This window comes from Macaca mulatta, chromosome 5 (assembly GCF_049350105.2).
Source record: "Macaca mulatta isolate MMU2019108-1 chromosome 5, T2T-MMU8v2.0, whole genome shotgun sequence".
Classification (NCBI taxonomy): Eukaryota; Metazoa; Chordata; class Mammalia; order Primates; family Cercopithecidae; genus Macaca; species Macaca mulatta.
Genome location: NC_133410.1, coordinates 153561082 through 153585293, shown reverse-complemented (window position 1 = coordinate 153585293; position 24212 = coordinate 153561082). Strand labels below are relative to the sequence as shown.

The window sequence follows — 24212 nt, the reverse complement described above, 5'->3', positions numbered from 1 at the left end:
TAGCTCTTATTATTTTGAGATACGTTCCATCAATACCTAGTTTATTGAGAGTTTTTAGCATGCAGGGCTGTTGAATTTTGTCAAAAGCCTTTTCTGCATCTATTGAGATAATCATGCGGTTTTTGTCTTTGGTTCTGTGTATGTGATGGATTATGTTTATTGATTTGTGTATGTTGAACCAGCCTTGCATCCCAGGGATGAAGCTGACTTGATCATGGTGGATAAGCTTTTTGATGTGCTGCTGGATTCAGTTTGCCAGTATTTTATTGAGGATTTTCACATCAATGTTCATCAGCTATATTGGTCTAAAATTCTCTTTTTTTTTTTGTTGTATCTCTGTCAGGCTTTGGTATCAGGATGATGCTGGCCTCATCAAATGAGTTAGGGAGGATTCCCTCTTTTCTATTGATTGGAATAGTTTCAGAAGGAATGGTACCAGCTCCTCTTTGTACCTCTGGTAGAATTCGGCTGTGAATCCATCTGGTCCTAGACTTCTTTTGGTTGGTAGGCCATTAATTATTGCCTCAATTTCAGAGCCTCTTACTGGTTTATTCAGAGATTCAACTTCTTCCTGGTTTAGTCTTGGAAGGGTGTGTGTGTCCATGAATTTATCCATTTCTTCTAGATTTTCTACTTTATTTGCATAGAGGTGTTTATAGTATTGTCTTTTTGTAGTTTGTATTTCTGTGGGATCAGTGGTGATATCTCCTTTATCAGTTTTTATTGCATCTATTTCATTTTTCTCTCATTTCTTCTTTATTAGTTTTGCTAGCAGCCTGTCAGTTTTGTTGATCATTTCTAAAAATCAGCTTCTGGATTCATTGATTTTTTTGAAGGGTTAGTTTTTGTCTCTGTGTCCTTCAGTTCTATTCTGATCTTAGTTATTTCTTGCCTTCTGCTAGCTTTTGAATGTGTTTGCTCTTGCTCCTCTAGTTCTTTTAATTGTGTTGTTAGAGTGTCAATTTTAGGTCTTTCCTGCTTTCTCTTGTGGGCATTTAGTGCTATAAATTTCCCTCTACACGCTGCTTTAAATGTGTCCCAGAGATTCTGGTATGTTGTGTCTTTGTTCTCACTGGTTTCAAAGAACATCTTTATTTCTGCCTTCATTTCTTATATACTCAGTAGTCATTCAGGAGCAGGTTGTTCAGTTTCCATGTAGTGCGGTTTTGAGTGAGTTTCTTAATCCTGAGTTCTAATTTGATTGCACTGTTGTTTGAGAGACAGTTTATTGTGATTTCTGTTCTTTTACATTTGCTGAGGAGTGCTTTACTTCCAACAGTTGGGTCTATTTTGGAATAAGTGCAATGTGGTGCTGAGAAGAATGTATATTCTGTTGATTTGGGGTGGAGAGTTCTGTAGATGTCTATTACATCTGCTTGGGGCAGTGCTGAGTTCAAGTCCTGGATATTCTTGTTAACCTTCTGTCTCGTTGATCTGTCAAATATTGACAGTGGGGTGTTAAAATCTCCCATTATTATTGTATGGGAGTCTAACTCTCTTTGTAGGTCTCTAAGGATTTGCTTTATGAAAATATGTGCTTCTGTATTGGGCGCATATATATTTAGGATAGTTAGCTCTTCTTGCCTCATTGATCCCTTTACCATTATGTAATGCCCTTCTTTGTCTGTTTTGATCTTTGTTGGTTTAAAGTCTGTTTTATCAGAGACTAAGATTGGAACCATTGTTTTTTTGTTTTTTGCTTTCCATTTGCTTGGTAAATATTCCTCTATCCCTTTATTTTGAGCCTATGTGTGTCTTTGCACAAGAAATGGATCTACTGAATACAGCACACAGATGAGTCTTGACTCTATCCAATTTGGCAGTCTGTGTTTTTTAATTGGGACATTTAGCCCATTTACATTTAAGGTTAATATTGTTATATGTGAATTTGATCATGTCGTTATGATGTTAGTTGGTTATTTTGCCCATTAGTTGATGCAGTTTATTCCTAGCATCTATGGTGTTTACAATTTGGCATGTTTTGGTGTTTACAATTTGCCATGCAGTGGCTGGTACTGGTTGTTTCTTTCCATGTTCAATGCTTCCTTCAGGAGCTCTCGTAAGGAGGCCTGGTGGTGAGAAAATCTCTCAGCATTTGCTTGTCAGTAAAGAATTTTATTTCTCCTTCACTTATGAAACTTAGTTTGGCTGGATATGAAATCCTGGGTTGAAAATTCTTTTCTTTAAGAATGTTGAATTTGGGCCCCCACTCTCTTCGGACTTGTGGAGTTTCTGCTGAGATATCTGCTGTTAGTCTGATGGGCTTCCCTTTGTGGGTAACCCGACCTTTCTCTCTGAGTGCCCTTAACATATTTTCCTTCATTTCAACCTTGGTGAATGTGATAATTATGTGTCTTGGGGTTGCTCTTCTCGAGGAGTATCTATGTTGTGGTCTCTATATTTCCTGAAATTGAACGTGGGCCTGCCTTCCTAGGTTGGGGAAGTTCCCCTGGATAATATCCTGAAGAGTATTTTCCATCTTGGTTCCATTCTCACCGTCACTTTCAGGTACACCAATCAAACATAGATTTGGTCTTTTCACTTAGTCCCATATTTCTTGGAGGCTTTGTTCATTTCTTTTTACTCTTTTTTCTGTAAAGTTGTCTTCCTGCTTTGTTTCATTCATTTGATCTTCAATCACTGATACTCTTTCTTCCACTTGATTGAATCAGCTATTGAAGCTTGTGCATGCGTCACGTAGTTCTCCTGCCATGGTTTTCGACTCCATCAGGTCATTTAAGGTCTTCTCTACACTGTTTATTCTAGTTAGCCATTCCTCTTCTTTTTTCAAGGTTTTTAGCTTCCTTGTGATGGGTTCGAACATCCTTGTTTAGCTCTGAGAAGTTTGTTGTTACCGACCTTCTGAAGCCTACTTCTGTCAGCTCATCAAAGTCATTCTCTGTCCAGCTTTGTTCCGTTGCTGGTGAGGAGCTGCGTTCCTTTGAAGGATAAGAGGCGCTCCGGTTTTTAGAATTTTCATCTTTTCTGCTCTGGTTTCTTCCCATCTTTGTGGTTTTATCTGCCTTTGGTCTTGGTTGGTGACGTACAGATGGGGTTTTGGTGTGGATGTCCTTTTTATTGATGTTGATGCTATTCCTTTCTGTTTGTTAGTTTTCCTCCTAAGAGTCAGGTCCCTCAGCTGCAGGTCTGTTGGAGTTTCCTGGAGGTCCACTCCAGACCATTTGCCTGGGTATCACCAGCGGAGGCTGCAGAACAGCAAATATTACACAACAGCAAATATTGCTGCCTGATCCTTCCTCTGGAAGCTTCCTCCCAGAGGCACACCCAGCTCTGTGAGGTGTCAGTCTGCCCCTACTAGGAAGTGTCTCTCAGGTAGGCTACTTGGGGATCAGGGACCCACTTGAGGAGGCAGTCTGTCTGTTCTCTAAGCTCAAATACTGTGCTGGGAGAACCACTGCTCTCTTCAGAGCTATCAGACAGGACGTTTAAGTCTGCAGAAGTTTCTGCTGCTTTTTGTTCAGCTATGGCCTGCCCCCAGAGGTGGAGCCTACAGATGCAGCAGGCCTTGCTGAACTGCCATTGGTTCCACCCCATTCCTGCTTCCACAGCCGCTTTATTTACCTGCTCAAGCCTCAGCAATGGCGGACGTACCTCCCCGTGCCAGGCTGCTGTCTCACAGGTCGATCTCAGACTGCTGCGTTAGCAGTTGGCAAGGCTCCGTGGGTGTTGGACCTGCTGATCTGGGTGCAGGGTACAATCTGTTGGTGTATCGTTTGCTAAGACCGTTGGAAAAGCGCAGTATTTGGGCAGGAGTGTCCTGTTTTTCCAGGTACCATCTGTCATGGCTTCCCTTGGCTAGGAAAGGGAAATCCCCCAACCCCTTGTTCTTCCCGGGTGAGGTGATGCCCCGCTCGCCTTCCGTGGACTGCACCCACTGTCCAACCAGTGCCAATGAGATGATCCAGGTACGTCAGTTGGAAATACGGAAATCACCCGTCTTCTGCATTGATCACGCTGAGAGGTGCAGGCCAGAGCTGTTCCTATTCGGCCATCTTGGAATGGACCCAATTACCTTAGAATTTCTTTCTTTTTAAGGCTAATACTTGGTTATATGTTTATACCACAATTCGCTTATCCATTCAACCGTCAGTGGATGCTTGGTTTGCTTCCATGTTCTAGCTATTATGAACAATGCTGCTATGAATGTGGTCTGCAGATATCTCTTTGAGACCCTGTTTTCAGTTCTTTATATGGCCAGAAGTCACATTTCTAGAAATATGACAATTCCTTTTTTTTTTTTTTTTTTGAGACAGAGTTTCACTCTGTTGCCTGCCCTGGAGTGCAGTGACCGGATCTTGGCTCACTGCAACCTCCACCTTTTGAGTTCAAGCAATTCTCCTACCTCAGCCTCCCAAGTAGCTGGGATTATAGGTGCCCACCACCATGCCTGGATAATTTTTATATTTTTAGTTGAGATGGGGTTCCACCATGTTGCGCAGGCTGGCTTCGAGCTCCCAACCTCCGACAATCCACCCACCTCGGCCCCCCAAAGTTCTGGGATTACAGGCATGAGCCACTGTGTCTGGCCGATATATGACAATTCTATTTCTATTTTATTATTTGTAAATTGAAAGTTTCCTCACAATTTTAATGTCTTTATTGCACATGTGTGTTTAAAATATTGTTTATGTCTCCTTAGAACTTTTTCTTCCTCAGCCTTATTGAGATATAATTGACATTTAAGATCGTATTCATTTAAGGTATACAATATGATGCTTTGATATACACAGATATTGTGAAATGATTACCACAGGCAAGTTAGTTATCATATCTATTTCTATCGCCTCACATAGTTACCTTAAATGGGAACATTTAAGGTCTACTCTCTTAGCAAGTTTCAAGTATCTGATATAGTATTAACTATAGTCACTATGCTATATATTAAATCTCCAGAATTTATTCATCTTATAACTGAAAATTTGTACACTTTTACCAGTATCTCCTTATTCACCTCCCTCTCCAGCTCCTGGCAGCTACAATTCTACTCTCTTTCTATGAGTTTCACTTTTTGAGATTCCACGTTTGTCCAACGTATTACACTTAGTGTAATGCCCTCAAGGTTCATCGGCATGAGGAACCATCATACTGTTTTCCATAGTGGCTGTACTATTTTATATTCCTACCAACAGCACATGAGGGTTTCAGTATCTCCACATCCTTCCCAAATCTTGTATTTTTTCTTTCCTTTTCTTTTTTTGATAGCCATCCTAATTTGTGTGAGATGATATCTCATTGTAGTTTTCTTTTGCATTTCCCTAACGATTAGTGATATTGAGCATCATTTCATGTGCTTATTGGCCATTTGTCTAACTTCTGTGGAAAAATTTCTGTTCAAGTCCTTTGCCCATTTTTGATTCAGATTTTTTGTTTTGTTGTTGAGTTGTAGGAGTTCTCTTACATTTTGGATATCAATTCCTTATTAGAGATATGATTTGCAAATTTTTTTTTCATTTTGTGGGTTGCCTTTTTACTCTGTTGAGAGTGTCTTTCGATGCACAAATTTTTAGTTTTTAAAAGTCCGCTTGGTCTATGTTTAATTTCATTGCTTGTGCTTTTGGTATCGTATCCAAAAAATCATTGTTAAATTGAATACCATGAAGCTTCTGCTTGTGTTTTCTTTTAAGAGTTTTATAGTTTTAGGTCTTAATTTTAGGTCTTTGATCCATTTTGGGTTAATTTTTGTATATGGTGTCAGATAAGGGTCCAACTTAATTCTTTTGCACATGGATATCTTGTTTTTCCAGCACAATTTGTTGGATAAACTGTCCTTTTCCATTGAATGGCTTTGGAACCCTTGTCAGAAATCATTTGGCTGTATATGTGAGAGTTATTTCTGGTCTTTCTATTCTGTTCTCTGGGTTTATGTCTGTCTTTATGCTAGTACCACACTGTTTTGATTATTTTAGCATTATAGAAAGTTTCAAAATAATAAACTATGAGTCTTCCAGCTTTGTTCATCTTTATCAAGATTGTTTTTGCTATTTGGGGTCCCTTAATCTATGAATTTTAGAATAGGTTTTTCTATTTCTGCAAAAAAAAGTCATTGAAATTTTGATAGAGATTGCATTGAATCTATCGATTGTTTGGGATACAAGGTGGATGTATTTTTAAGCGTAGAATTTCAGGTATCTTATCTAGCTTAGCATTAACAAGGCTTAACTTGATTAGCCTTTAAATCTATTTATCTTTACTGAGTTACCAGTTATATTCTCTATCATTTGCAATCTTCTACTCTCTTTAGTAAACCATGTCACATATTTGTGTACAAAACTATATATTAAAATATTATGTAAGAATTTTAAAGCCTTAAAATTTAAAATATGAATAGGCTTATTCAAGCACATCTTAAATAAAATACGTATTACAATAATTACCTTCTTTATATCAAATAGTTCTTAGAGGGAATTTATTTGGCAAGTTTTGGGTTACTGGTGACTTTGACAAGATTGATTTCAGTGGTGGTGACAAAATTCAGATTGGAAGAGCAGGTGAAAAATGAAGATACTGACTACAGTTTTTCAACTGGGTGTAGTGGCTCACATTTGTAACCCTAGCACTCTGGGAGGGCAAGATGGGAGAATTGCTTGAGCCCAAGAGTTTTATGCTGCAGTGAGCTGTGATCATGCCACTGCACTCCAGCCTGAATGGCAGAGTGAGACCCTGTCTCTAAAAATAAAAAATAAAATTGACTATAACTTTTCAAGGAGTTTTGCTGTGAAGTGGAACAGAGAATTAGGGCAATAGTGGAACAGGATGTAGGACTGAGAAAAGGCTTTAGTTTTCATTTTTAAGATGACAAATATTGCAGCATGTTTATATGTTGATGACAGTGATCCAGTGGAGAAGAGAAAATTACTTAGAGAATGCCTATTGTGGGAATAGAGTCTTTGGCTGGGAAGGAAAGGATGGAACTTATTGAGTTAATGGTAGGACTGACGTCAAAAAGGTAGAGGGACAGCTTAACTACTTTATAACAGCATATGAGATGACGATATTCTTTTTCTAGTTGATCATGTTTTCTTGGTGAAATAAAATGCCGTCAGCTTAGAGAGAGATTAGAATTAGGATTTGAGGAGAAACTCAAAAATAGCTATCCCAGAGACAGTGGGAAAGCAAATTTTCTAAGGGAATATAGTAGGAATTTTGTACAGGGCTAAATATGCACTTGAAATTAGTTGTCTTGGATCTAAAGTGAGACCAGTCAGTATGGTTATATTTCTTTTAGTGTAAGTTCCCTTTGTCTATTTTTGTTTTTATTGTGTTTCCTTTTGAGGACTTAGTCATACATTCTTGGCCTAGGCCAATATCCAGAAGAGTTTTTCCTATATTTTCTTATAGAATTTTTGTAGTTTTTATTTATTTATTTTTTTATACTTTAAGTTCTAGGGTACATGTGCACAACGTGCAGGTTTATTACATATGTATACATGTGCCATGTTAGTGTACTACACCCATTAACTCGTCATTTACATTAGGTATATCTCCTAATGCTATTCCTCCTCCCTACCCCCTCCCTACAATAGGACCCGGTGTGTGATGCTCCCCTTCCTGTGTCCAAGTGATCTCATTGTTCAGTTCCCACCTATGAATGAGAATGTGCGGTATTTGGTTTTCTGTTCTTGCGATAGTTTGCTGAGAATGATGGTTTCCAGCTGCATCCATGTCCCTACAAAGGACACAGACTCATCCTTTTTTATGGCTGCATGGTATTCCATGGTGTATATGTGCCACATTTTCTTAATCAGTCTGTCACTGATGGACATTGGGGTTGATTCCAAGTCTTTGCTATTGTGAATAGTGCTGCAATAAACATATGTGTACATGTGTCTTTATAGCAGCATGACATACAATCCTTTGGGTATATACCCAGTAATGGGATGGCTGTGTCAAATGGTATTTCTAGTTCTAGATCCTTGAGGAATCGCCATACTGTTTTCCACAATGGTTGAACTAGTTTACAGTCCCACCAACAGTGTAAAAGTGTTCCTGTTTCTCCACATCCTCTCCAGCACCTGTTGTTTCCTGATTTTTTAATGATTGCCATTCTAACTGGTGTGAGATGGTATCTCATTGTGGTTTTGATTTGCATTTCTCTGATGGCGAGTGATGATGAGCATTTTTTCATGTGTCTGTTGTCTGTATGAATGTCTTCTTTTGAGAAGTGTCTGTTCATATCCTTTGCCCACTTTTTGATGGGATTGTTTGTTTTTTTCTTGTAAATTTGATTGAGTTCTTTATAGGTTCTGGATATTAACCCTTTGACAGATGAGTAGATTGCAAAAATTTTCTCCCATTCTCTAGGTTGCCTGTTCACTCTGATGGTAGTTTCTTTTACTGTGCAGAAGCTCTTTAGTTTAATTAGATCCCATTTGTCAATTTTGGCTTTTGTTGCCATTGCTTTTGGTGTTTTAGTCATGAAGTCCTTGCCCATGCCTATGTCCTGAATGGTATTATCTAGGTTTTCTTCTAGGGTTTTTATGGATTTAGGTCTAACATTTAAGCCTCTAATCCATCTTGAATTAATTTTCGTATAAGGAGTAAGGAAAGGATCCAGTTTCAGCTTACTACTTATGGCTAGCCAATTTTCCCAGCACCATTTATTAAATAGGGAATCCTTTCCCCATTTCTTGTTTTTGTCAGGTTTGTCAAAGATCAGATGGCTGTAGATGTGTGGTATTATTTCTGAGGGCTCTATTCTGTTCCATTGGTCTATATCTCTGTTTTGGTACCAGTACCATGCTGTTTTGGTTACTGTAGCCTTGTAGTATAGTTTGAAGTCAGGTAGCATGATGCCTCCAGCTTCGTTCTTTTGACTTAGGATTGTCTTGGCAATGCGGGGTCTTTTTTGGTTCCATATGAACTTTAAAGTAGTTTTTTCCAGTTCTGTGAAGAAAGTCATTGGTAGCTTAATGGGGATGGCATTGAATCTATAAATTACTTTAGGCAGTATGGCTATTTTCTCAATATTGATTCTTCCTATCCATGAGCATGGAATGTTCTTCCATTTGTGTCCTCTTTTATTTCACTGAGCAGTGGTTTGTAGTTCTCCTTGAAGAGGTCCTTTATATCCCTTGTAAGTTGGATTCCTAGGTATTTTATTCTCTTTGAAGCAATTGTGAATGGGAGTTCATTCTTGATTTGGCTCTCTATTTGTCTGTTACCGTTGTATAAGAATGCTTGTGATTTTTGCACATTGATTTTGTATCCTGAGACTTTGCTGAAGTTGCTTATCAGCTTAAGGAGATTTTGGGGCTGAGACAATGGAGTTTTCTAAATATACAATCATGTCATCTGCAAACAGGGACAATTTGACTTCATCTTTTCCTTACTGAATACCTTTATTTGTTTCTCTTGCTTGATTGCCCTGGCCAGAACTTCCAACACTGTGTTGAACATTTTGGTTTGTTTTTTCTTTTCTTTTTTTTTTTCTCAGTCAGCTGTGCTTTATTGACTCAGGCTTTGACCGCGTGCTACCACAGCGGGTACAGCCGCTCCTTCTGCTGCTGCTTCTTGGTCTTCAGGTTCTCCTCGTGCTTGTTGAGCCGGTGGCGCATGGCACCTGTCTTCTTAGGCCGCAGGTCCAGGGGCTTGTACTTCTTGCCGGTTGTTGAATTTCCTGAGGTTTTCCTTCTGAGTCTGGTTAATAACTGTGAGAACACGTGCAATGGATTTGCGGACGACTCGGACCTTAGAGAGCTTGGAGGCCGCACTGCCTGTCACTTTGGCGACGCGCAGCTGGGACAGCTCCACCTTCAGGTCGTCCAGCTGTTTCAGCAGCTCCTCCTTCTTCCCGCGAAGATCTCCAGACTTGATCTTGGCCATTGCTGCACAGGCCGCCGCCGCCACAGCCGCCTGCTGGGAGGGAAAGAGCTGTCTGTTTTTTTCTTTTGAGACACAGTCTCACTCTGTCACCCAGGCTGGAATGCAGTGATGCTATCTTGGCTCACTGCAACCTCTGCCTCCCAGGTTCAAGTGGTTCTCCTGCCTCAGCCTTCCAAGTAGTTGAGACTACAGGTATGTACCACCACACCCAGATATATGTACTACTACACACATATATATGGGTGTGTATATGTGTGTGTGTGTGTATATATATATATATATTTTTAGTATAGTGGAGTTTCACCATGTTGCCAGACTGGTCTTGAACTCCTGTCCTCAGGTGATCTGCCTTCCTCAGCCTCCCAAAGTGCTAGGATTACAGGCATGAGCCACTGCACCCAGCCTTGGCTGTGGGTTTGTCATGTATGACCTTTATTATGTTGAGGTACGTTCCTTCTACACCTAGTTTGTTTCAGATTTTTGTACTGAAGTGATACTGAATTTTATCAAATGCTTGTTATGTGTCTATTGAAATGATCATATGGTTTTTGTCTTTATTTTTATTTATGTGATGTATCATGTTTATTGATTTGCTTATGTAGAACCATCCTTGCATCCTTGGGATAAGTCCCATCTGATCCTGTTCTGTTATCCTTTTGATGTGCTATGAGATTTGATTTGCTAGTATTTTGTTGAGGAGTTTTGCGTCTCTTTTCATCATAGATATCCGTCTGTAGTATTTGTTGTTGTGTTCTTGTCTGGTTTTGGTATCAGGGAGATACTGGCTTCATAGAATGAGTTAGAGAGAATTCTCTCCTCCTTGATGTTTTGGAATAGTTTCAGGAGGACTGGTGTTAGTTTTTCTTTGTATGTTTGGTAGAATTCAACTGTGAATTCATCTGGTCTTGAGTTATTTTTTGTTGGGAGATTTTTTGTTACTGTTTCTATCTTACTACTTATTATTGGTCTGTTCAGTCTGTTTACTTGCTGGTTCAATATTGGGAGGTAGTATGTTTCCAAGAATTTATCAGTTTACTCTAGGTCTTCTAGTTTGTGAGCATATAGTTTTTTATAATAATCTTTGATCTTTTGTATTTCTCTGATATCAGGTTTTTCTTAATCCATTCTTCCTCCTTTTTCATTTATGATTGTACGTATTTGGATTTTCTGTCTTCTTGGTTAGTATAGCTAGTGGTTTATCAATTTTGTTTATCTTTTCAAAAAACCAACTTTTCATTTTATTGATTCTTCGTATTTTTTTGTGGTCTTTTAATTTTTTTCTTTGTATCTTTTTCCCTTAAGATGTGATGTTAGATTGTTAATTTGGGATCTTTTTACTTTTTTGATATAGGCATTTAATGCTATAAACTCCCCATTGGCACTGCTTTTGCTGTATGTGTTGTCCTTTCATTTTTTATTTCAAAAAAACTTTTACCTTCCATCTTAATTTCTTCATTGACCCAACGATTGTTCAGAAGCATGCTGTTTAATTTTCATGTATTTGTATAGTTTCTGAAGTTCTTGGTGTTGATTTCTAGCTTTATTCCACTGTGATTTGAGAAGATACTATATATGATTTTGATATTTAAAAATTTGTTAAGGCTTGTTTTGTGGTCTAAGTTGTAGTCTGTATCTGTTAAGTCCATTTGATCTAAAGTCCAATGTAAGTCCAATGTTTCTTTGTTAATTTTCTATCTCGATGACCTGTCTAGGGCTGTGACTGGGATGTTAAAGTCACCCACTATTATGATATTGCTATCTCTCTCTTTCTTTAGGTATAGTAATATTTGTTTGGTGAATTTGAGTGCTCTGATATTTAGTGTGTGTGTGTGTGTATATATATATGTATATATTTAGAATTGTTATATTCATTGGCCAAATTGACTCCCTTTCTCATTATATAATGATCTCCTTTGTCTTTTTAAAACTTTTTTTTATTTGAAGTATGTTTTATCTGATGTTTGTAAGTATAACTACTCCTGCTCACTTTTGGTTTTCATTTGCATGGAATATCTTTTTCACCCCATTATTTTCAGACTATGTGTCTTTATGAGTATGGTGAGTTTCTTGTAGGCAGCATGTAGTTGGATTATGTGTGTGTTTTTTTAATCCATTTCACCAATCTTTTAAGTGGAACGTTTGATCCATTTACATTCGAGGTTAATATTGACATGTGAGGCTTTGTTTCTGTCATATTGTTAATTGTTTTCAATTTGTTTTACAAATATCTTTATTGCTTTTTCTCTTTTTATTTCTGTGACTTGATGAAATTCTGTTGTGTTTCCATTTGATTCCTTTCTTTTCCTCCTTAGTATGATTGTTTTATAAGAACAGTGAGTTTTACATTTCTGTATGTTTTTGTGATGGTGAATTCCAACCTTTTGTTTCCATGTTTAAGACCCTTTTGAGCATTTCCTGTATGACCCCTCTAATTGGTGACAGATCCCCTCAGCATTTGCTTCTCTGGGAAAGACTTTATTTTTCCTTCATTTATAAAACTATTCTGACGGGATATAAAAATCTTGGCTGACAGGTTTTCCGTTTTTTTGTTTTTTTTTTAACTTTCGGCACTTTGAAATTGCCATCCTGCTCTCTTCTAGTCTGTAACGTTTGTGTTGAAAACTTTGCTGTTAGTGTGATGGGGTTTTCTTTACTGGTGACTAGATATTTTTCTCTTGTTAATTTTAAAATTCTTTATTTTGCTTTGATTTTAGATATTCTGAATATAATATGCCATGGTGAAGTCCTTTTTGCAATATATTTTCCTAGGAGTCACTGGGCCTCCTTTATCTTAATAGACTTGGGAAGTTTGCTTGATTATTTCCTTAAGCAGGCTTTCTAAACTTTTTGATCTCTCTTCTGCCTTGGGAATACCAATAATTTGTAAGTTCAGTAGCTTTATGTAGTCCCAGACATTTTGAAGGCTTTGTTCATTCTTTTAATTTTTTTTCCCTTATTTTTGTCTGACTGGATTCTTTCAAAAGATATGTCATCAAGTTCTGAGATTCTTTCTTCTGTTTGCTCTACTCTATTATTAAAGCTTTCAAATGTATTTTTTATTTTCTTCAATGAATTTTTTGTTTCCAGAATTTCTGCTGTTTTTTTTTTTAAAAGAGATATCGGTCTCCTTGATAAATTTCTCATTCATATCCTGAATTGATTTACTGATTTATTTGTATTGGTTTTCAGATTTCTCCTTCATCTTACTGAGTTTTAATCAATATTTTAAATTATTTATCTGGTATTTTGTGGATTTTTCTTTTTAATTTAAAATTCTTTCTTTCTTTCTTTCTTTCTTTTTTTTTTAACCTAGTCCTAAGTTTTGAATTGAGAAATTCTTTTTGACTGTAGTATGTCGCTGAACAATTGTGGTCCTTTGGAGATGTGATTATTTTCCCTGCTTTTTCATGTTTCCTGTGTCCTTCCATTGATGTGGCCACATCTGATTTAGCAGTCACTTATTTCAACTATTTGAAGTTGCTTTTGTAGGGGAAAATATTTTTCTGAAGATGTATGGGTGTTACTGATTAAAATACTTTGACTTGTATTTTGGGTGCCTGGGGTAGTGTGATCTTTGTATGAATTCTGCGTCAGTACACAAGGTCAGTGATATCTGTGATTTCCTTGGTGGCTTAGGATTCAGTTATTAGTTGATATTGTAGTGAAGTTTAGCTGAAGACTTGGATGCCACCTGAGCCAGTCTTTGGGCCCTAGTGGTGGCCACATTATGGTATGTGTGCCTATGTTTAGGCCCCAAAGCAACTTACCTTTGTTCTACTGTTAGTGAGTCCCGGAGGGCTGATTCTAGGGCCTCCAGGTGGCTTGCTTAGAAGCTACTAGTGGGGAGGGTTGGCCAGGTGTTTGGGTCCTCAGGCTCATGTTCAGCTGGTATGGTGTAGGTGATGGCAGTAAGAATGGTAGAACAACCCTGCTGCCCATGTTGGTGTTGCTGGAAGCTGCAATGGGTTGGCCAGGCTAGTCCTCAGTCCCACAGCCACCTATGGCAGGGCAGAGGGTCTTGTGCTAAGTTTTCTTAGGAGAGCTTGGTCTCTTCTGTCTGTCCCCTGACTGAGTGGCAGCTGTAGCCACCATGCCTATTACTCAGCCTGAGACTGGGGCACAGCTCTGCACCTTAGGACTGCAGCCAGGGAGGGCGGGGCCCCTCCCAGGCAGGCAGCATGGGCACGAAGCAATATGGAGTATAGTCCACTCAGCTCAGTTTCACAGCAGCCCATTGCAGGGTGTGAGTATTGTTCTAGATATGCGTAGGAGGGCCTGGTTTCCCTGTTTCTCCTTGACTGGTTAGCAGCTGCAGCTGGTTCAGCCCGATCTTAACCCGAGGTCAGGGTACAGCCCAGTGTTAACCTCTCAAGATGGCACCTTGGGCTGGGAACCAGAGAGGATGGGTTCCTCCCAGGCAAGCAGCATGGGCAAGAAGCTGTGGGGAGTGTGGTCTTCTCATGTCTGTCTCAACAACAGCCTGCAGCAGGTCAGTTGGGACCTTCCCAGGGGTACATGGGAGCTCCCAGTCTTCCTTCTCCCTCCTTAGAGCAGCACAGCAGCAGCAGCCATGTCTCTAGATCTCCAGTATCTAGATTCTCCAAGTGGCACCCAGCTGAGGTTGCTCCAGGATCTGTGGGATGCCTTTAGGATTCTGAGGTTCCTTTCTGGAGTAACGTCTCTTTACAGTCTGTAGACAGCTAATTATGTCAGGCCCAAGGCCCTAGTTGGTAGAGGGTTTCTCTCATCACTAAGACCCTATAAGCCTGTTTCAAAGTGTAGAGCCCTGGGGGTATCTCTATATCTCTCATATTGTTTCCCCACATCCAGGAGCCCCTCCTGGCTCTCAGTGAGTTCCCTGGCTGGGCAAGCTACCTCGAACCCTCTCCTTACTTACTTCTGGTACTTCCCATCTCTTCTCTGATGAATCCTAGCCTTCTTTCCTAGATTATCAGTTCAAAATATGAGTATCTACTTACTATTCTGGTTTCTCTTCATGGAGGAGGCATATACTACCTGTGTGTAATAAGCCATCTGTGTTTCACGTATTTTTAAAAGTTGTGAGACTTGTGCTTTCTAGTGTGTTTGCTTTTTTCTGGCAGAGAGTACAAGTTGTATAAGTTGTACAAGTTCTGTAAACACAAAGCACATCTATTTTTATTTTGTCTACTAATAAGATGGTACATGTAAAGTGCTTAGCAATTACAAGTAGACCATGGTAAAAGTGACCAATAACTGGTAGTGATTATTGTCATATTATCATTCTTTCATTGAGCAAAATGTTAATTATAAGTTAATTTTATTACAGAATGCATTCATTATTATAAATTATATTCATTGAATAAAAGCATAATCTGATATTTTTTTCCCTTGGCAGCAACTTGAATTGGTAGAACCAAGTGGCTGGATTCATGTTCCCTTAACTGACAATCATAAGAAGCCAACTCGTACATTCATGATACAGATTGCTGTTCTAGCCAATCACCAAAATGGAAGAGACACCCATATGAGACAAATTAAAATATACACACCGGTGGAAGAGAGCTCCATTGGTAAATTTCCTAGATGTACAACTATAGATTTCATGATGTATCGTTCAATAAGATGACTTTAAAATGAGATGAAAATCATTAAACATATCATTATTTTATCCTGTATTTAAATAGTATATCGGGTATCTTTATTGAGAAAAGCACCGGTTATTTGTAATTTTGTATATGTTTAAAAATATTTTATTGTAACTTTGAAAAATAAATTTGGGGTCATATTATCTTTATTTTCTTTAACATGTAATAAAGCTCACATATTTTGCATTACTAAAAATGGATTTGAAGCCAATCATTTTATTTTCCCTTATACCAAAAGAGTTGAACTGAAAATTTCAATATATACACAATTATAATAGGTGATTATTTCATTAGTGTTCATACATTAGAGTAATGGTTTATTGCATATTTGGGAACAAGACTGCGTTTTATCAATATATATCATCTTTAATAGGTCAGAATTACTATTTTTTCTACCCAGAGGAAGTTTATTCTTTTAATACTGGATCTTTTTAAAAACAGTGTCAAAATAAGCTTGGTATTAGGTGTCTGATGAGAACCAATCTAATATGGGGAATATAATTAATCATCTCATATTTACCTTCATGGGATACTTATAGCCCTAGGGTTGTCTATATCCTAATGATATTATGTAAAGATTGCCTGTATAATCTCCTGTACATCTCAGTTCTGGCAGTACTTATGGAAGAGTTATTTTTAAATTTGTGTCTGACACTGTAGCATTCCCTGGGCAGTCATATATCCCATAAAATCATAAAAGTATGTGAAATTTTTTAGATATATTAAAAGGTTTTAAAGAGATATATGGAAATGTGTTTTTTCCCATGGTTTAAAATGAGTAGATCTGATTTTGTATGCTGTTTTCTGCAAATGTATTACTTTTTCGGGGGGGATGGTTATTTAGCCACAGAATTTACCTAGATTCACTCTTGTTTGGAAGAGATTGCTCTCTGTGGTTCATTCATTGCTGGGTACACTAAAGTATTAAATAGTAAATATTATTTAAAAAATAATGTGTTTGCTTTATTCTGGCAGAGAATACTAATTTAGTTGGATACTATAGAAAAAGGTTTCACTTTTTCACTCATTAAAGACTCTGATCTTCTTCCTGTAAGTTCTGGGAAGAATTGTATTATGACTTTCATTTTGTTGTCTTTGAAGTAAAAAACATGATAGGCGATCTATAGGATCACCAAAAATTCTGTAGCCAAAACTTATTTGGATTCACCAAATTAAGCACATTATACACGTCAGACGCTGGGGAGGGTAGAAGAAAGGATTGAAGACGACGATGAATAGGGACTAAAGGAAATGGAGAGAATGAAGGAAATAAGAATAGAATTATATACTAGGCACTGATGTTTTCCTTTAGTCTGATAAGGAAAACAGTCATGTAAACAACAGGGTCTTAGTCTAAGAGATAAAAGAAATCTAATTTTTTTAAAAGTACAGGAAGTTTTATTAATAATGTTACTTCTTACTGCTTATTTATTAAGTTTGCTTAACAGGAAAAAGGAGGAAGACTAATTATCACATATACTATCTAGTCTCTTATCTCCTACTATTAGTAGTTTGCTAGGAGACTCCTAAAATCAGGAGGTATTAGAAAGATGTTGAGAAAATCAACACGTTTTCTACTTTTATTCTCCTTACCTATTTTTCATATGCCAGCTGGCTATCTTATTAGGCATGGGAAAACTTGGTAGCTGAGGATTATGGAGATAATGCTTCCCCTTATTAATAAGGAAAATTTAAAATACAGATAGATTATGTATTATATTAACAAAGCATAGTTATCTAAAATAGTTTTACTTCCTTTTTTTTTTTTTTTTTTTTTTTTCTTTGAGACGGAGTCTTGCTCTGTCACCGGGGCTGGAGTGCAGTGGCCGGATCTTGGCTCACTGCAAGCTCCGCCTCCCGGGTTCACGCCATTCTCCTGCCTCAGCCTCCCGAGTATCTGGGACCACAGGCGCCCGCCACCTCGCCCGGCTAGTTTTTTTTTTGTATTTTTTAGTAGAGACGGGGTTTCACCATGTTAGCCAGGATGGTCTCGATCTCCTGACCTCGTGATCCGCCCGTCTCGGCCTCCCAAAGTGCTGGGATTACAGGCTTGAGCCACCGCGCCCGGCCTTAGTTTTACTTCCTAAAATGCAAATTATGTATTTGACCAAGATTTATATCTAGAATATATAAAAATTCCTTAAAACTCAGCAGTAAGAAGAAAAATCCAATTTAAAAATGAGCAAAATATTTGAACATTCACTTTACCAAGGAAGTTATATGATTGGCAAGTAATTGTACAAAAAGATGCTCAACTTCATTAGACACTAGTGAAGAGCAAATTAAAACCACAATGAGATACTACTATACAGCCACTAGAATGACTACAATGAAAATGATTATTCCAAGTGTTGACAACAATGTGGAGAAAATGCACTTCACACTGCTGGTACAGGCATATCCCCAGAGATGCTGCAGGTTCAATTCCAGACCACCACACAATAAAGTGAATACCACAGTAAAGTGACTATCACAATAAAGTGGGTCACAGAAACGTTTTGGCTTCCCAGTGCTTGTAAAATTGTTTACACTATATTGTAGTCTAAAAAAACAATATATGCATACCTTTACTTTAAAATACTATTGCTAAGTGCTAACAATAATCGGAGGCTTTAGCCAAGTTATAACCTCCATGCAGGTGGAGAGTCTCATCTAGGTGTTGATGGCTGCTGACTTATCAGGATGGTGGTTGCTGAATGCTGCCAGGGCTGTGGCAGTTTCTTAAAATAGGACAACAATGAACTTTGCCTCATTGATAGACTTTTCTTTTCACAAAAGATTTCTCTGTAGCATGTGATGCAGTTTGGTAGCATTTTACTCACAGGAGAACTTCTTTCAAAATTGGAGTCAATCCTCTCAAGTCCTGCTATTGCTTAATCAACTAAGTTGATATACTCTTCTAAGTCCTTTATTGTCATTTCAACAATATGCACAGTATCTTCACCAGGAATAGATTCCATTTCAAAAAACCAATTTTATTCCTCATCCACAAGAAGCAGCTCTTCAACCATCCAAGTTTTATCATGAGATTGCAGCCATTCAGACACATCTTTAGGCTCCACTTCTAACTGTTGTTCTCTTGCTATTTATACCACATGTGCCATTACTTCTTCCACTGAAGTCGTAAACCCCTCAATGTCATCCATGAAGGTTGAAATCAATTCCTTCCAAACTCCTGTTAAAGTTGCTATTTTGACCTTCTCCCTTAAATCATGAATGTTCTTATAGCATCTAGAATGGTAAATCCTTTCCAGAAAGTTCTCAGTTTGTTTTGCTAAGATCCATCAGAAGAATCACTTAGCTGCTAATGCCTTATGAAATGTATTTCTGAAGCAATAAGGGTTGAAAGTCAGAATGACTGCTTGGTTCATGGGCTGCAGAATGGATGTTGTGTTAGCAGGCATGAAAAACAACATAACTCCCCGTCAGAGCTCTTGGGTGACCAGGTATATTGGCAATGGGAAGTAATATTTTGAAAGAATCTTTTTTTCTGAGCAGTGGATCTCAACAGAGGGCTTAAATCATGCAGTAAATTATGCTCTAAACAGAGGTACTGTCATCCAGGCTTTGTTGTTCCACAGGCAGAGCACAGGCAGAGTAGGTTTAGCATAATTCTTTAGGGCCCTAGGATTTTCAGAATGGTAAATAAGCATTGGCTTCAACTTAAAGTCACCAGCTGCATTAGCTGCTAATAGAGTTATTCTGTTCCTTGAAACTTTGAAGCCCAGCATTGAGTTTTCTCTAGCTATGAAAGTCCAAGGTGGCATCATCTTCCAATAGAAGGCTGTTAATCTACATGGAAAAATCTATTGTTTAGTGTAGCCACCTTCATCCCTTATGTTCTAGATGGAGGTATTCAGTATTCAGTCTTTTGGCTTTCCTGGGTCACATTGGAAGAACAATAATTGTCTTGGACCTCACATAGAATATACTACACTAACAATAGCTGATGAGCTTAAAAAAAAAAAAAAATGCGGGCCGGGCACTGTGGCTCAGGCCTGTAATCCCAACACTTTGGGAGGCCGAGGCGGGCAGATCACGAGGTCAGGAGATCAAGACCATCCTGACTAACATGGTGAAACCTCGTCTCTACTAAAAATATAAAAAATTGGCCATACATGGTGGCCGGCACCTGTAGTCCCAGCTACTCGGGAGGCTGAGGCAGGAGAATGGTGTGAACCCAGGAGGCGGAGCTTGCAGTGAGCCGAGATTGCGCTACTGCACTCCAGTCTGGGCGACAGAGCGAGACTCATCTTTAAAAAAAAAAAAAAAATTGCAAAAAACTCTCTTCATGTTTTCAGACAGTTTACAAATTTTTATTGCGTCTCATTCAAAGCCATCCTGGGCCACATGCAGCCTGTGGCCCACGAGTTGGACAAGCTTGTTCTAGATCTTATGGATAACTTGCAGCAGCTTCTCCACCAGCACTTCCTACTTCACCTTGTTCTTAGCAAATCTTTACCATTAGGTCGATGACTCCTTTTTGTCTCTATGTGGTTCCTTAAGCCCAGGTTCTCCTCTGCTCTAGTAAATTATTAGAGTGCTGCCTGTTTTGAATGGGGGACTTCCCAAAAGGATTATTCTGGCAGTATGGGAAGGCTGGTAGTGGTTTGTGCCCAAAGGACCTGTGGAACATACCTCCTACAGCATGCTGCTGCTGCTGAACAGCCACTCTGATGTGGCATCTCCTTTGGCTGAGTTACAGAGCAGAGTTTCCATTGCTGGGGATGGTAGTCCTACCTCCCTAGTTTGTCTCTGCTTGTCCTCAGGGATAGTTATACCTTCAGGCAGTCATGATGCTTCCTGTGTGTTAAGGCAGGTACAGGTCTCTTGCGAGGGAATCCAAGATGATGGGAAAGCTGACTGACTACTGATATGGTTTGGATGTTTTTTCCCCTCCAAATTTCATGTGGAAACATAATCCCCAGTGTTGGAGGTGGAGCCTGGTGGGAGGTGTTTGGATCATGGGGCTGGATTCCTCAGGAATGGCTTGGTGTCATCCCCTTGGTGATAAGTGAGTTCTCACTCTGAGTTCACAGGAGATCTGATTGTTTTAAAAGAGTGTGGCACCAACTCCCTTTCTTGCTCCTGTTCTCACCATGTGATGCTGGTTCTCCTTGACCTTCCACCATGATTATAAGCTTTCTGAAGCCCTCACCAGAAGCAGATGCTGGCACCGGCTTCCTGTACAGTCTGCAGAACCATGAGCCAATTAAATCTCTTTTATTTATAAATTACCCAGTCTCAAGTATTTATTTATAGAGAGGCAAAAACAGACTAACCCTTCCATGTCCATCTCATTTTTTTCCAGTGTAGAAATTGTGAGCTGGGGGGAGGCTTTTTGCAAGCTTGTTGCAGGGCAGAATTGTCAGGAAGGGTGTTGTGGATGTGGAAGTCTGATTCTCCTATCATCTGCTTGAAGTTTTTTCACTTCTCTGTGGTCCTGGGATCTGTCTCGTCCTCGTATGTGAGTTCTGGATTGTTACTGGTAAAAATCTTGGCACTGTGTATTTGTTTTTGGTTTTCTGTTGAGGGAGTGAGGCCAACTTGCTCCTATGCTACTAGTTTATTTATTTTTTTTTCAATTTTTTTCTTCAAAGGTAGGCATGACAGAGATATACTGCCATTTTAAAATCCCTTCACCTCACACTTTTATAGAGATGACTTCTGTCCTTAACCCTTCTGAAGCAATCTCTGCTAGCTTCAGACTTTTCTTCTGTAGCTTCCTTACCTCTCTCAGCCTTCCTAACATTAAAGAGAGTTAGGGCCTTATTTTGAATTAGGCTTGGCTTAAAGGAATGTTATGGCTGCTTTGATCTTCTATTCAGACCACTCAAACTTTCTCCCTATCAGTAATAAAGCTGTTTTGCTTTCTTATCATTCATGGGTTCACTAGTGTAGTACTTTTAATTTCCTTCAAGAACTTTTCCCTTGTATTCACAACTTTGCTAACTTTGGAGAAACAGGCCTAGCTTTCAGCCTATCTGTTTTCAACATGTCTTCCTCATTGAACTTAATCCTTTCTAGCTTTTGTGTTAAAGTGAGAAACTGGTGACTCTTCCTTTCACTTGAACACTTAGAGGCCATTGTAAGGTTATTAATTGGCCTAATTTCAATATTGTTGAGTCTTAGAGAATAGGGAGGCCTGAGAACAGGGAGACAGACAGGAACAGCTGGTCGATGGAGCAGACAAAGACATATGACATTTATGTAGTAAGTTTGCCACTGTACATATGTGGGTGCAGTTTGTGGAGCCCCAAAACAATTATAATAGTATGGAACATCAGAAATCACTGATCACAGATCACCATAAGAGATATAAGAATAATAATAAAGTTTGAAATAGAGAATCACCAAAATGACACAGACACAAAGTGAGCACATGCTGTTGGAAAAATAGCGTTGATAGACTTGCTTAATGCAGGGTTGCCACAGCCTTCAATTAGTAAGGAATGAAGTTATCTGTGAAGTGCAATAAAATTAGGTATGCCTGCAATTAATATATAACTACTTTGGAAAACTGGTAATTTTTTAAAAAGTTAAATATCCACCTACTATGTGTACCAGTCATTCCACTTCTATGTATTTACTCCCCAAAATATAAAACATATATCCATACAAAGACTTCTATGTGAATCTTCATAGCATCTCTATTTGTAATACATCAAAACTGTACAATCTAAATGTTGATCAACAGGAGAAAGACTAAACAAATTTTGGTATATGCATATAATTAAATGCTACTCAGCAATAGAAATGAACTATTGATATGTGCAACAGTACAGTTAAATGTCCAAAATAATTATTTTAAGAGAAGCTGTACAAAAAAGAGTACATATATGTGGTTTAATTTTTTATAAAATTCTAGAAAGTATAAACTAAGTGACAGAAAGATCAATTACATAGGATGAGGAGTGGGGAGAAGTAAGACGGTATGAACTATTTGAGGGGATGGCAGAAATATTCATTGTCCTGATCATAGCCATGGTTTTATGGGTCTGTACATATGCCAAATCTCATCAAATTATACACTTTAAATAGGCACAATTTATTGTATATGAATTATGCCTCAGCAGAACTGATTTTTAAAATAACTTCTTATACTTGTTTTACATAAGAATCACCTAAAATATGCTAGATTTGAAGTAACAATATTTCTTACTGTATAGAACCTGTGAATAAAAAAACCAAGATTGGAAAAGCCATTTTAACAGTTCAGAAAACAGTGACAGCAACTTCACTGATTCATTTGCAGTCAGTCAGTGCTTTTGAGTATTGGACAAACTGTACAGTTATGAAAAATTTTCATTTCACATATAATCTGGGTATAAAACACTTTCAAAATCAGTTTATGAGCTGATTACTAGAAAATTTATGTAAAAATTGTGAGGGCCGGGTGCAATGGCTCACATCTGTAATCCTAGCACTTTGGTTGGGAGGCCAAGGTGGGAGGATTGAGCTTGAGCCCAGGAGTTTGAGACCAGCCCGGGCAACATAGCAAGACCTTGTCTCTTCAAAAATTTAGAAAAACAATTAGCCAGGCATGGTGGCGTGCACCTGTAGTCCCAGCTACTCAGCAGGCTGACAGCAGGAAGATCGTTTGAGCTCAGGAGGTTGAGGCTGCAGTGAGCTATGATTGCACCACTGCACTCTAGTCTGGGTGACAGAGACCCCGTCTCAAAAACAACAACCACAAAAACAAACAAAAATTGTTGAATTTAAAAATACACACTCACAGAACACTAATAAATACACAACTTTAAAAGGACTTGTTCATTCAACTGTGTTTTGGTGTGTGCATATCTATGGGGTTTAGTTAAGATAAATGTAGTAAGGAAACCAAGATAAAAAGGTAAACCTTGCCTTCCAGTTGCTTACAGTCTACTGAGGAAACAATAGGTCTCTAACCAACCAAGCCAGAAATTAGAAAGTCGTGAGCTCTCTAATCAGTGAATGGGAGTGTAGGGGAGACGAGAGTTTACTTCCTACTGAAGAAGATAGAGGTGAAGCTAACGAAGACATTGTCGAGGAGCCAGAATGTTGGAAAGACTATTTGTAATATCAGCTAGTTATTTGCTTCTCAAGCCTAGTCTTGAATCCAGACTATCATTGTTTTTATATGAGTAACAATAATTTATTTGAAACAGATGATTTTTGTATTCAGAAACCAAGTGATGTTTTGTACATTTATTCTCATTTGAAAGTGTTCAATGACTAAAACAGTGACAAATCTTGAAAAGTAATTTTAGCAACCATGCTATCTGCTCCTTTAGCCATTATGACTAGTAATTTAGGACAGATTAATATATTACACTATAAATTTTTATCAATGAAATATATGAAATACTTGGTAACTTATCTAGTGTTTTAGAAAATTGTTACTACTATAAAATTCTTAGTAAAATTATTACATTTTATTTTTAAGTGAATTCTAGGTTATTTTAATTCATCAATTAGCTTTTTAAAGTGATAAAATTTGCAAAATATGTTACATAAAACATTAGGGAATATAATTAATGTAGTTATGGTTATATGTGAATATTTTTGCTTTGCAGATCTCTTAAAAACACGATTATCTTCTTTTGCCCTTATTATTTTGGCCTTCCAGTCTTCTACTATGACTCCCTGGAGTACGGTATTTGGAAGTTTTTGCAATACAAGGCTGTTTACCAGTCTTCTACAAGGAAGCTGCCTGTGTTTCATGGCCTGCCATTTAGTTGGGCTTGTTTTTGCGCAGTTTTA

General features: G+C 38.2%; 1 protein-coding gene and 1 pseudogene across 3 annotated transcripts in view; one reads left to right on the top strand and one right to left on the bottom strand.

Moving 5' to 3' along the window:
• ANAPC10 (anaphase promoting complex subunit 10) overlaps positions 1-15666 on the top strand; it is a 115121-nt gene extending 99455 nt beyond the window's left edge. The window contains exon 5 of one of the 3 annotated variants that reach the window (XM_015139298.3): positions 15221-15666. In XM_015139298.3, the coding sequence (XP_014994784.1) occupies positions 15221-15451 (231 nt within the window). In that variant the 3' untranslated portion in view covers positions 15452-15666. The remainder of the gene's footprint in view (positions 1-15220) is intronic. The other 2 variants (XM_078002303.1, XM_015139299.3) reach the window with 2 other exon arrangements.
• LOC106998525 (large ribosomal subunit protein uL29 pseudogene) lies at positions 9334-9879 on the bottom strand (annotated as a pseudogene).
• Positions 15667-24212: the final 8546 nt, after the last annotated feature.